Here is a 13,065-nt window from a genome sequence, read left to right as displayed (position 1 = left end):
TAGCCGCTCATGAGGATGTCCATCTCTGCCTTGAGATAAAAGTAACGTGGGTCCCAGACAGACTCTCTCTGTGGAGTTCCCTTCTGAGGTGATAAAAATATTCTTGGAATTAGACAGCGGTGATGGTTGACAATCTGTGATCACACCACAGAGCACTGAATTGTGCACCTCAAAAGAACTTTGTGGTACGGGTATTATTAAAAAAAAAAAAAAAAAGTCTGTCACCTACCAGTTCTCGTAAACTCTTGAGTTAACACCTACAGGGTGTTTCAGGATAGTAGTAGAGTAAAATTTAAAGGTAATTGCATGCAACCACATTAGGGCATGAAATTCTGCCTCAAGGGTCATAACCTCTCTTTTAATTCCAAGAAGCTCTATTAACACCAACGGGAACTCCACCTCACCGCCCCCACAAAGTCATGAGAAGGGGAAAGCTGGAGCTCACCTGGAATGACTATCTCCACAGCAGTGATTCTCAACCAGGGGAGATCTTGCTCCCTATTTGAGAAACTTCTAGTTGTAACAACCGAGTGGGAGCTATTGGCCTCCAGGAGGTACAGACCAGGGATGCTACTTCTGAACCGCCTACAGTAAGCTCAGGGCAGTGCCCACGACGAATGTGATCCAGTCCCGACTGTCCACAGTGCTAAGGTTAACAAACCCTGCTCTGGAGCAGTGGTTCTCAGCGTGGGCGCTTAGGTCACTAACAGCACCACCTGGAAACCTGTTGGAAACGCAGAGTAGCAGATCCTAGCCCAGCCCTCCCGAATTACAGGCTCTGGAATCCGGACCTGGCAACCGGCACTTTGACGAGCCCTGCAATTATGTTGATCCATCCTAATGCGTAGGAAACACTTCTCAGCGTCACCCTGAATGCAATCTGAACACAGGTGAAGTTCCTCATCCAAAGTTACCCACAGTTAGCCCGCAGCCAAGTCAGGACTTGAACCCAGGTGGTCAAATTTCAGAACTTACATTCTGAACGGGTTAAATAGGCCCTCTACTTAGGGGAAAAAAAAGATAAGAAAGTTAAAGCTTTTAAAAACTATGTCCTTTTGTACATCTGACTCCTTCATTCCTCCAGTGGAGGACACCAATGGTAAGCAGAACAGCGTTAGAAGGGCAGAGCGAGTGAACGGGGGAGGTATCAGCACAGGAACACATCCTTCCTAACTGTGAGCACCGGTGCGCCGTTTCACAGGCCACTGCATGAAAATTTACAAGGGTGTGTTGATATCACTGTGTGGGGATGGTTCCTGTTCCACTTAGCTTCCTGCCATTAATTGGGGGCATCCCTGACTCCTTCTGGTTTTTCAGTCTCGTAACCCTAGGAAAGAGCGTTTCCTGCACGGCTCGAAGGAACAGGTGTACTACGTAGGGCAGACTTTTTCTAACAGGTTAAGAGTGCATTTTGACTCAGAGGGTGGGGAGACAGGGAGAGTGGAAATTTTCCAGCACGTCCTGCTGAACTTGCTTGGTGCATCCACTTTGATTCGGAATGTAGGCTTCAACTATTTTCCCTAGGTAGGATGATACTTTGTCTCTTAACAAACATTGCTCTTTCAACAAAAATGTGGAAACATGTGGTTCTGGGGCTAACCTCTCTGATACAACAGCAAATTTAGCCAGCATTTGGGGGCAATCAGACATCCCACAGAAATGAATTCTGTACAGGTGGCTATAGTTATCCTTTCAAGTGCCTTGATGCTATTAGTTCAACTACTTCTGGTGGAAGAACTTCATATAAGTACTATATACCTCTGGTCTCAACCTAAATGCTGTGGAGTGAAAATAAGCTCTTATTTGATGTTTGGGACCATAATTATATTCTTCAGTGATTGAATGTGGAGGCGTAGCCATATATGCAGCTCAAGGGACTGAATGACCTAGGCTGAACCTCCAGCTCTCGGGTCTTCTCTACCACTGACAACAACTGCCTGCATCTTGCTGAGCGTGGCAGGTTACCTTTCCACCTGCTGTGCCTGGAGGAGTTGCAGAACCAGGTTGGCTAGAACTTCGTACAAAATACAGCAAATTATTTCAAATGTGGGGGGGCGGTCTTTTCTGAGGAATGTACAGCATACATTTTCTCTCCTCACTTTCCGTGTTGGAACTGTCTTTGGCATTAATCTGGCCTTCAGACAGGAGGGGAGCTACTGGAGTTAAAGGCCCATTTTCAGCTACCTCGGACATTTTCCGCATTTGTAATAACAACTAGAAGAACAAACCCCGCATTTAAACTCAGCTTTACTTGGAAAGGATTCAACGTACAATGTTTTAAAATGTTTCCAAGTCTTAGAATTGATTATCTTTGTTTGGACTCTGCCCTCCGGTTTTGTCATTGATAATCTCTTATCTTCCCCCTAGAAACTTTCCTTGATGAGCCTTCCAGTGAAATTTCAAAAAGGCTGTTTTCTACAAAGCCAGATCCCTTGACCACTCTCTGGAGCTGATCAACTTGATGATCTCTATTTTCTTAACAACTTATCAGATTTTAAATAGATGATGCCATGACCTGCTTCTCTTAGTACCCCTCCAAACTTCCCTCTGTGGTTCTGCCTTTGTTACTTTTATTAGCACTTTTCACCCAAATCACTGCACTGATCACTGCCTTTTGGCAGATGCCCTTCAAACACACCTTTTTTCTGTGACTTGTCTCTCCAAACTTTAAACAATGTAGCCCTACTTCAGATTTAATACCCTTCTTCATTTCTGCCCTCTTGGCTTTTTTCTTTCTAGCACTGAGGGAGGTAAAGACTCAAAAATGCTCATTTTCAGATCTTCCATCTTCTGTTTACAACCTCTGCCAAATCCAGTCCTTCCACAAAGTCAAATAATGTGGTGATTCTTTCCTTTATCTCTGTCCTTCCAGTCAAAGTCTGGCCACATTATGCATCTTATCAGGTTTGTCTCTGCCCTAAAATACAGCCGTGAAACCCATTTCCCCCCGTGAAGCTGCACCTCACTCTAGCTTTAAGCTGTGTGTGAACTATATACTACTGCAAACAATTTGAAATGCCAAGAACGGCCTCATGAATGTCACTGAACAGACCCCTCTATCGTGGTACATACTGTTTCAGAAAACACAACTTGATCTGTGACGAAAGACAAATTATGACAATCTCAGACGATTTTCACATTTGTTACAAGCAGCCTAGGGCAGTGCCCCAGTAACCCTTCCGCTCAAAGATCCCCACGGAGGAGACTCAAGTCCACAATCCAAGCTCATCACCCAAGGCACCGCTAAATATAATCCGTTTGGCATCTGTTTCTTACCTGGAGCATTAATACATATGCTGTAGTCACCTCCATACATATATTTGTGCTTCATTCTAAAAGTGATACTAAAAGTGATATTTAACGTTTTTTAGCAGTGAGTGAAACGAAATCTCCCCAAAAGAAGTAGCGGGTTTATCCCGTGGCTCTGCAGATACACACACACACACACACACACACACACACACACAACTCGGGCACTGACACCACACTTAAGAGAAACACACAAGCTTGGGTGTTAATGTCCAGCTGTAGAAGAGGCTGCTACAGGCACGGTTCTTGGCGTGAGAACGGAACACCTTTACAGGCACATGTAAGAATTTTAATCAACATTTAATAACTGAAAATTGAGAAAGCCACAGCGTGGCGCTCCCCCCACCCTCCGCAAATGTCGACTCCCACTACTGACGCCCAGATCCCCCCGCCTTGCGGATTTATTTCCATCCCGAGCACCTTCCCCGGGCACCTCTCCCTTCCTCCCGGATGCCCGGAATGGGCCTCCGTGGAAGCCCCACTGCCCGCCTCCCCGCGCGGCTCCCCCCGCCCCGCCCCGCCCGGGGCTGCGCCGTCCTGCCGGCGTTGACAACAAAGGCGGGAGCTTCGGGCCGGGGTCCCGGGAGCCCCCCGCCCGCCGTCCCCGCGGCGGCCCCCGGCCTCCGCCCAGCACCGGGGGCCCCGCGCCCCGGATGTGACGGCAGCGCCGGCCGGGCGCGGGGTGGGGGCTGGGGGACCCCGGGACGGCGGCCTGGCGGAGGTCGGGGGTCCCCTCCGGAGCGCGTCGCCCACCTACCCAAGTGAGGAGGCTCTCGCACAGCTCCGCCCGCTCCAGGGTCTCCACGTTGAACATCTTCCCGCCGCGGCTCCGGCCGCCCCGCCCCGCCTGGAAGGCCCGCGGCGCGGCCCGGGCTGCGTCCTCCGCGCGGCCGCCGACTCCGCCCGGCGCTGGAGGCCGCCGCGGCTCCCGCAGCGTCACCGGCGCGCCGCCGCCTCGCCCGGCCCGCGCCCCGCCCGCCGGCCCGCGCCGCGCACGGCCCAGCCTGCCCGCTGCCCGCCGGCCGCCCCCGCGCACGGAAGCGCGCAGCGCGCGTGCGCCGCGCCCGCGCCCGGGCCCGCGGCAGGAGGCGGAGGCGGGGGCCGCGGCCAGAGGTGCCCGCGGGGGCGGCGGGCGGCCCCGGAAACACTCCGCGCCTCGGTCGCCGGGAGCTGCGAGGCGTCCCCGGCGCTGCAGAGGTACGCGCGGCCGAGCGCCGGCGGGGCCCCGGGCCCGGGCGGGACGGCGGGAGGCCCCGGGCGCCCGCGCCGGACGGCCGACGTGGCGAGCTCGGGGCGCGCGGACCCCGCGGCCCCGGGAGGCGGGGGACTGGGGGGGCGGCGGAGGGGCGGAGGGTGGTGGTGCCGGTCCCCCTCGCCCCCCGGAGCGCCGCGGCCTGGCCCTCCTTGCCCAGTGGCCAGGGGACTGGCCTTCACCCTCTCCCCCCACCCCTTTCCAGAGCATGCACCCTCTGCAGCGTTACCGATGAATCATTAGGCGAGGCACCGTGTGCAGGAAAGTGCACACGGCGTGCGTGTCTAAAGACTAGTTAGTAATAAACAGCCAGGATTAAAAAAAAAAAAAAAAAAACAGCATTGCCTCCCCCACCTCCTGTTCCTTTATTGAGCACCTTCCCTCCTCCATCCGCTGACTTCTGTGATATTCACTTTGTTGCTTTTCCTTATAGCTTCCCTACCGACGTCTGCGTGCCTAAACCACGCCGTTTTTACTCTGCCTACTTTTGAACTTCTGCGAAATTCTGTGTGTCATTTCGTGGCTTTTCTTTCCTGGTAAATTTGTGCAGATCCCTAGGTAGTTTTCACTGCTGTCTAGTACTCGGCTGTATGAATACAACCGTCTGTCCATGCTACTGTTGATGGGCAAATTTTGCTCTTCTAATTTGTGGCTAAGAGCAATGCTCTAACATTCATATCTCTATAGACAGGTGCCACGTGTAAGTTTTTTGAGAGATAGGTGCCTTTGAATCCTAGAATTTTTGAGGTATAGGGTATGCATAACTTTGCCACATGATGCCGGACTTTTATTTGGGGTGCAGCAAGATTAGCTTCCCAGCACACACCTTTCTTTGGTTTTCAGTTCCTGGAGTCCACTTTTCCCATTAAGACTAGGTTTTGGAGCCCCCTTTACCCATTAAGATTAGGTTTTGTTATTGAGCTTGTAGAACTGCCAAGATATCATTGAGTTTTGTGGTTGTTTTCATATATATATATATATTTGGCTGCATCAGGTTTTAGTTGCAGCACAGGGAGTCTTTTTGAGGCAAGCAGGATCTCTAGTTATGGCATGTATGCTCAGTAGTTTGTGTTAGTTGCCCTGCGGCCTGTAGGGTCTTAGTTCCCTGACCAGGGATTGAAGCAGCATCCCCCTGTATTGCAAGACAAATTCACAGCCACTGGACCACCAGGAAGTCCCAGCGTTGAGTTTTTAGTGATGCTTTTCAGAGTAGCAGTTGTCAGGTTTTTTCATTTTCTGAATGTAGAAAATCTTACCTAGAGTCTTCTCAGTGGTCTTTTAAATATTCTTCCCTACAGCATTTAATTCTAAAGGCAGAGAAACCTTTAGAAGTGATAAAATGCCCCCCACCTGCCCTTGTTTCTTCTCTTGGTGCCTCTGGACCTTTGTGGAACCAGAGTTTCTACATTCCCAGCCAAGTTGTATCTGTTGACTCCCTGGCACTTTTAAGTGACCATTTGCCTTGTTAGGCAAGTGAAGTCAGCAAGTCGGTCTGCCCACCCGTGGAGCCTTTCCTGGGTTCTGGATACTTTCTGAAAGGCCTGTCCCGAGTGAGCATCTTCACTCCACCTGCTCCCTTTCTCGGGGCTTTGACCTCGGCCTCCCAGGTCTCAGGTTTGAGGGCTCACCCACAATTCACGTGTGCGTGATGTGTTCTTGAGCTTTCCATTCGGTAGCTGCAGTTCCCCTCCATGAAGGAAATCATATTAAAAACTTCTCGCATGTGAGTAGTTGTCTGCAAAAGCCATGTTTCTACATGAGTTTGGGTAAAAAGATGTTAAGTTTTCTCCTTTGAAGTTATGGAACTTCCTACACTTCCTGTGTTTGTCTGTGCTGTTTTTTTTTCCTGAAAGCTTTGGAAAAGACCAAAGGGAAGTGAGTGGGACTTGTCTCAGTTCGCTCCTTTCTCAGGCTAGTTGGAAGCTAGTTCTCATCTACAGCTGTTTTATCAGCTTCACCTAAACACGGTGGTGTCCTTTGTGGCAATGTGCCAAGTTTATTCAGTCCTCCCAAGAAATACATACTTAGAGCTCTGATTAAAGAGGGCTTGGGATGCTACTTAGTTCAGTTGTGGGGAAGGCGTGGCTAAGTTTTATCATGAGTCTGTGGACTCCTTGAAGATGGTTAATAATAGTAATCAAAGTATCGTAGCTTCCATTTATTGAGAGCCTGCCAACATGCCAAATGTTTTACCTTTATTATCTCATCAACTCCACAAAACAAGGATTTTTTTTGGGGGTGGGGAGTCAAAAAAGTAGCTGTTCAACATAAGTTTGTTAATTTTATGTATTTTACTTATGAGGAAGCTGAGATCCAGATTTTGCACAAGTACGCAGTTGTCTGACTGCAAAACTCATTCTTCTTCAGTATATTAAGCTGCTCGGTAAGAGTTGGCCAGATGCGTGGTAATGAAGTCACTGCGGCAGTCAGTTCCTCTTCTATCAATTATCAACACCGTTCCCAAGATCGATGTGTTTTGTTTCTGTAAATCTCAAATAGTTAAAGACAGAGTACTGATCACTTGTTTTCATTTGACAGGATCCTATGAAATAGATGAGATACCATGTTTTATAAATTCCATACCCTTTCCTTGGGGTTTCAAGCAAGTAGCACGTTCAGTGCATTTAGAGCGAGGCCCTGTAGTTCGTGTCACTGAGGTCTTCAGAAGGTGCCTACCTCCCGGAAACCAGCAGTTTCTAAGTTGCTTGATAGGAATGGTAGACGTCTTAAATCTTTGAGCACTGAAGCCTAATTTTCCGCCCTGAAGGGAGGAAGCAGGCACTGGCCTTTGTGTTTATTATTAAAGTAATACATCCTGGAAAAGAATTCAGACTGTAGAATTTTATCCTGGGAAAGATACGAATCTGGCTCTCCCAGGCCAGCTGCCTACTTGGAAGCGTTTTAACCTTTGCTATTTACCTTTCCTGCCTTTTATTTATTTGTTTTTTTTTAATTCCAAAAAAAACTCTGCATCAGAGAAGTGTGGTGGTAAAAGGAAGTTAAGAAATCCTCAAACCCCAGCCTTTTCCTTTTGCAGAAAATGAGCGGTCCTAAGAAGGAAATGGCAACCCACTCCAGTACTCTTGCCTGGAAAATCCCATGGACAGAGGAGCCTGGGAGGCTGCAGTCCATGGGGTCGCAAAGAGTCGGACACGACTGAACGACTTCACTCACTTAACAGATTTAAGTGACAGCAGAATCGGAGCTGAGCTCTGGGCCCCGGTGCCTCCCATGGTGTCTGGGCTCGAGCTGAGAACCTTGCCCTTGCTTACAGTCAGCAGCACTGTTTGGTCTCGAGCCAGTAGAACCTGGAGGACTGGAGCTCAGGTTGACGTTGGAACTCATTTTCAAGTCATCTCTTCAAGTAGATGATTTTATTTCTTTTTATTGTTTATCCCCTGTAATCTTAGATGGGCCTCTTTCCAAACTGAAGTGGTGGTATCAATACCTCATTTCTGAGTCATTAGCTCCTACAGGTCTTTTTTTTGACTTTGATGATAAGAGAGAAAGCTGGCAAAAGTTAACTATTGAAACCCCCAACAAGCCAATCAGATACCATTAGTAGTTGTCCGTGCAAGGGCTGGGGTTTCCACGTGGCCAGGAAACGCAGCCGAAAGGGCCACAGGTCCCTCTGTGAAACTCCCCAACTGTCTCTGCCCTTCCCACACTCTCTCAGCCCAGGCACCTTCTTCAGTGACACTAGAATTTGTGGAAATAAAAAGCGACTCTTTGTTTCAACAACATTGGACACTTTTGCTCTAAGATGATGCAAATCACATTACATGATCCTGCAGCACTCAAAGTATCCTGGATCTCTGAGCTCTCGGAAATGTGAAGAAAGCAGTTATCTTAAGGGCATCATTGGTAGAAGTCATGTATTTTTTCAGTAGACTGTGTGCATATATAGACATTTTTTTATTGAACTGTAGTTGATTGGCAGTGTTACGATAGTTTCCCGTGTAGAGCAGAGCGATTCAGTTATAGGGAAGGGGGGGATGAGTTGGGAGATTGGGCTTGACATGCACACACTGCCGTATGTGTAACAGCTAGTGGCAAACCTGCTGATCCCAGGGCTTTGTGATGACCTAGAGGAGGGGGCTGGGGGTGGCGGGAGGGATGCTCAAGAGGGGAAGAGGGAGGGGATATAGGTATACTTATAGCTGAGTCACATCATTGTACAGCAGAAACTTACACAACATTATAAAGCATTTTACTCCAATAAAAAAGGAATATATAGTGTGTGTGTGTGTATATATATATATATAGTTTATACAGTAGAATTTAGTCACATTATCTCTGGTTACACCTGGAAGAACACAAAAACAAATGCAACCCTTTTTTTTTTTTAAGTACAAAGTAATAAACTCCCTAAACGTCCAGCGTATGAGGGAATCCTCGCAACCTGATTCAGTAATTAGAGCCTGGGAATCTTGACACGGGATAACATTTGCTTATTTCTGAGCAGATGGGAGTCAGCCTCACTGCCCTTTGGACTTCTTCTGACATGACCCAGCATCTCCTAATTTAAACAGAGGAGACCTGACCATAATAAAAATCTAAAACTGTTCGCACGGTCCACCCCGAGATTGGTGGAAGGTCTTTTCTTCAGTTTCACTTAGCTGTTCATCTGAGTGTTCTTTTGAATAAAATCCTGAGGTGAAAGCTCCTTCTCTGAGTTCCTGGTGTATGCTTTCATTAAGGATACTCAAAACCTGTCATTAGAAAGTTCCCGATGCATCAGGCCATTACTATGTATAAAGCCGATGAAAGCTGTCTTTGATCTGTTTTGTTTGCTTAAGTTTCCTTCCATGAGAGGTCGTTCATTTTCTTACTAGTTTTTCAGGTCCTTTTCTGAAGCGTTAAGACTTTCACACTCAAAGTTTCCTCTTAACAGAAACTCACCTGATTAATGATGCCATTGAATAAAGCTATTTTCAGGGCAGTACATTATACAAATAGAGGATTTTATTTATAAATAGTTGTATATGTGTCATTGAATATTTATTGCCTTTATTTCCCTTTAGGTGTCTTAAAAGATTTTAAGTAACTTTAGTGTTTGTCATCTGAAAGAAATAAGAATTACCTGTGATATTTGGACTCTGATGTGGTCTGGCTAACTTCCCTCATACTTATAGAAATCGGGTATTATTTTCCTCCAGTTGAGTGATAACTTTCTCAAGTGGGAAGGATCCTTTCATGTGTTCCCTTTTCTCTTCATAAGAAAATTCAACCTCAGAGTCATTCTGTGTTCCAAGCAGTTCACAGAATTCTGAACCATAAGCTGAGCTTAGTCCCAGGTGAGGCTAGTAGTTTTCCAAGCACCAGAATTTTCATGAATTCAAGTAGTCTCAGGATAGCTGTAAAAGGCCATATGTTCTACAGTCTTTTGACTTTTCAGATTGCTAACACCGTAAGTAAGGTAAGCCGCTCCTGTTTATTAGGCCCTGCTGTGTGCAGGACTCCGCGCCAGGTAAGGCAGGAGTGTTTGCAGAAGCAGACTCTTTGCTTCCGTGTGCATGCGTGGTGCATTCCAGGGTCCACCTTCAGTGAGGGACAGGACGGGGTGTGATCTACCTGGGGAATGCTTGTGGTGTTCAGGAGTAAGGAAAGAGCCCCTGGGCATGAGGAATGTCTTTTACTCCTTAACACTTTATTTTTTCCTTTGTTTTTGTCTGTGCTGGGCCTTCGTGGCTGCGTGCGGGCTTTCTCGAGTTGCAGCAAGTGGAGGCTACTCTCTTATTGTGGTGCACAGGCTTCTCACTGTGGCGGCTTCTCGTTGCAGAGCACGGGCCCTAGGCTCTCAGGCTCTGTCGTTGTGGCTCATGGACTTAGTTGCCCTGTGGCATGTGGGATCTTCCCAGGTCAAAGATTGGACCCCTGTCCCCTGCATTGGCAGGTGGATTTTTAACCAGTAGACCAGCAGGGAAGTCCTCTTCTTTAATAATTAAAAAAAAAAAAACAAAACTCATTGCTGGAGTTATCCTTTAATGGGCACTAAAAAAGCAACTATATCAGAGGTCAGCTACATTTAAGTTGTTTTTATGGATAGACGTCATCTTCACTGTGCTATTTGTAATGTCCGTCTTGTTTCTTTTCCTTTTAGACCTGGAATGGCCAAATATCAAGGTGAAGTTCAGAGTTTGAAACTGGATGATGATTCAGTCATAGAAGGAGTAAGTGACCAGGTGCTTGTGGCGGTTGTGGTCAGTTTCGCTTTGATTGCTACCCTGGTATATGCACTTTTCAGGTGAGACCACAGGACAAAAGAATTGAAATAATGCATATTTCCAAGGGCAACTGACTTTCTGACTATGTCTAGTAATGTTTGATACTTAACGTGGAAAGGAAGTAGTAGACTTCAGTGACTGTGATAATGTACTAAGGTATTTTATTTTCCTGTCATCATCTATCTAGTCAGAAAAAGTTTAAATTTGTCATCCATATTTTGAATGAAATGTTAATATTTTCCGTTGGACTATCACAATTTTAACATTGTAATTTTCATAATTGAATTCATCAACTTGCAGCTGATAACAATAGGCGCAAATATATTTTCATGTTTAAATGGAAAAACCTGGGGCCAGAAAATACCTTGGACAGTGTAGAGGGACTTAAGATTAGAATTAAAGTTACTGTTACGGAATCAGGAATAATACTTAAAGATCTCAGATGTCTATATGCCAGTACAAGAGACAAGGTAATAAACTAGAAATGTAAATACTGACGAATAGAGGTTAATTTTGTATCACTGAAAACAGAAATGAGCAAAAAAGTATAAAATAGAGAAGAGATTAGTTCCAGAAACTACAGATCTTTTCGTTTCTTATAACGATTAAGAAAAGATTATTGAACAGGGTGTGCGCATTCTCTCTTACCTCTGCATGGTTAGTTTCTGAATTAGGGTGACGCTGTTGATTTCAGTGGAACACATAACACGGTTCTTGGTGGTGCACTTGGGGACATAGTGGGGAAATGGTGACCAGATGATAGCAGATGTGCCTGAGTTTGTAACTGGTTGACAGGTCATTCCCAGGAGTACTGACTAATGTTTTGATGTAAACCAAAAGAGGACACTGAATTTTGGTAGGGCTCTGACCTTTGAGCTTGTTCTACTCATCTCTGTGAAGAAGAAAACAGAAGCATGTTTATTAGATTGTTCATTGAGAAGGATACCTGATGTATTGATAACAACAGAATCAGGGTTCAAAAATGGATCATCCTATGTCCTTGTGGCAGGCTGGTTTATGACAGTGGTACCAACACCTTTCAGTAGAGAAAGAGCTCAACATATGCAACCCACATGCAAGAGAATGAAGTTGGACCCATACTCCATCATATACAAAAATTAACTCAAAATGGATCAAAGATTGAAATGTAAGAGCTAAAACTATAAAACTCTAGGAGTAAATCATGGAGATTCTTAGACATGATGCCACAAGCATGATCAACAAAAGAAAATAGATACATTGGAATTCATCAAAAGTAACAACTTTTTTTTTTTTTTTTTGCTTCAAAGTCTGTCATCAAGACAATGAAAAAAGAAAAAAAAAGAAAAAAGACAATGAAAAGTCAGTTCACTGACTGGGAGAAAATATTTCAGATCACATGTCTGACCTGAAATATTTCAGACATAGGCCCTTATGTCTGAATATGTAGAGAACTCAAAGCTCCGTAACAAAAAGACGAATAACCCGGTTAATAAATGGGCAAAGGATCAGAATAGGCATTCCTCCAAAGATGTACAAAAGGCCAACAAGTATGTGAACGCATGCCTGACATTGTTAGTCATTCAAGGAAATGCAAATCAAACCACAGTGAGATACAGCTTCACACCCACTTCACTAGGATGTCTGGGTTCAAAAAGTCAAGTAATAATGATCGTTGGGGATGTGGGGAAATTGGAACCCTCATACACTGGTCGCGCAGGCACTTTGGAAAGCCATCAGTTCCTCAAATGACTAAACATAGTGTTACCATGTGTCCTAGCGATTTCACTCCCAGGTATATGTACAGTGAGAAATGAAAGGATATCTCCATGTAAAAATTTGTACAGAAATGTTTGCAGCAGGATTGTTCCCAATATCCAAAAGGTGGAAACAGATGACTGGATCCATCAACAGGAAGATGGATGAACAAAATGTGGTAGGTCCATGCAAAGGAATATCATTCAGCTATAAAAAGAAGTGACACGCTGATGTATGCATGCTGTCTTATGGAGGAAACTTGAAAGCATTGTGTTAAGTGACGTAAACCAGACACAAAAGACCATGCGTTTGAGTCTGTTTGTACGTCCACAAAAGGAAAACCTGTAGAGACAGAAAGTAGATTCATGGTAGAAAGTAGATTCCAGAGGGACCAGAGTGGAAGGTGGGGTTATAAGGAGTGATAGCTGAACATTTCTTTTTGAAGTGATGAAAATGTTCTAAAATTGACTGTGGTGATTAATTATATCTCAGTAACGCTGCTTTTAAAATGAGTCGTGACTAGGTAAATACCAAAAAAAA

The 13,065-nt window shown here is 45.8% G+C and overlaps 2 protein-coding genes across 4 annotated transcripts in view; one reads left to right on the top strand and one right to left on the bottom strand.

The window, feature by feature from the left end:
- The window catches only part of HOOK3 (hook microtubule tethering protein 3), an 89,127-nt gene extending 84,928 nt beyond the window's left edge, over positions 1-4,199 (bottom strand). Inside the window, exon 1 of one of the 2 annotated variants that reach the window (XM_061134923.1) lies at positions 4,067-4,199. In XM_061134923.1, coding sequence (XP_060990906.1) covers positions 4,067-4,123 — 57 coding nt within the window. In that variant the 5' untranslated portion in view covers positions 4,124-4,199. Of the gene's footprint in view, positions 1-445; positions 596-4,066 lie in introns of those variants that run through there. The other variant, XM_061134924.1, reaches the window with a different exon arrangement.
- Positions 4,200-4,381: 182 nt separating this feature from the next.
- The window catches only part of RNF170 (ring finger protein 170), a 33,104-nt gene continuing 24,420 nt past the window's right edge, over positions 4,382-13,065 (top strand). The window contains exons 1-2 of one of the 2 annotated variants that reach the window (XM_061134862.1): positions 4,382-4,506; positions 10,665-10,808. In XM_061134862.1, the coding sequence (XP_060990845.1) occupies positions 10,672-10,808 (137 nt within the window). In that variant the 5' untranslated portion in view covers positions 4,382-4,506; positions 10,665-10,671. The remainder of the gene's footprint in view (positions 4,507-10,664; positions 10,809-13,065) is intronic. The other variant, XM_061134864.1, reaches the window with a different exon arrangement.

This window comes from Dama dama, chromosome 32 (genome assembly GCF_033118175.1).
Source record: "Dama dama isolate Ldn47 chromosome 32, ASM3311817v1, whole genome shotgun sequence".
In the NCBI taxonomy this organism is placed as follows: Eukaryota; Metazoa; Chordata; class Mammalia; order Artiodactyla; family Cervidae; genus Dama; species Dama dama.
Note: the sequence above shows the minus strand (reverse complement) of the source record. Positions and strands in the feature narration are given on the sequence as shown.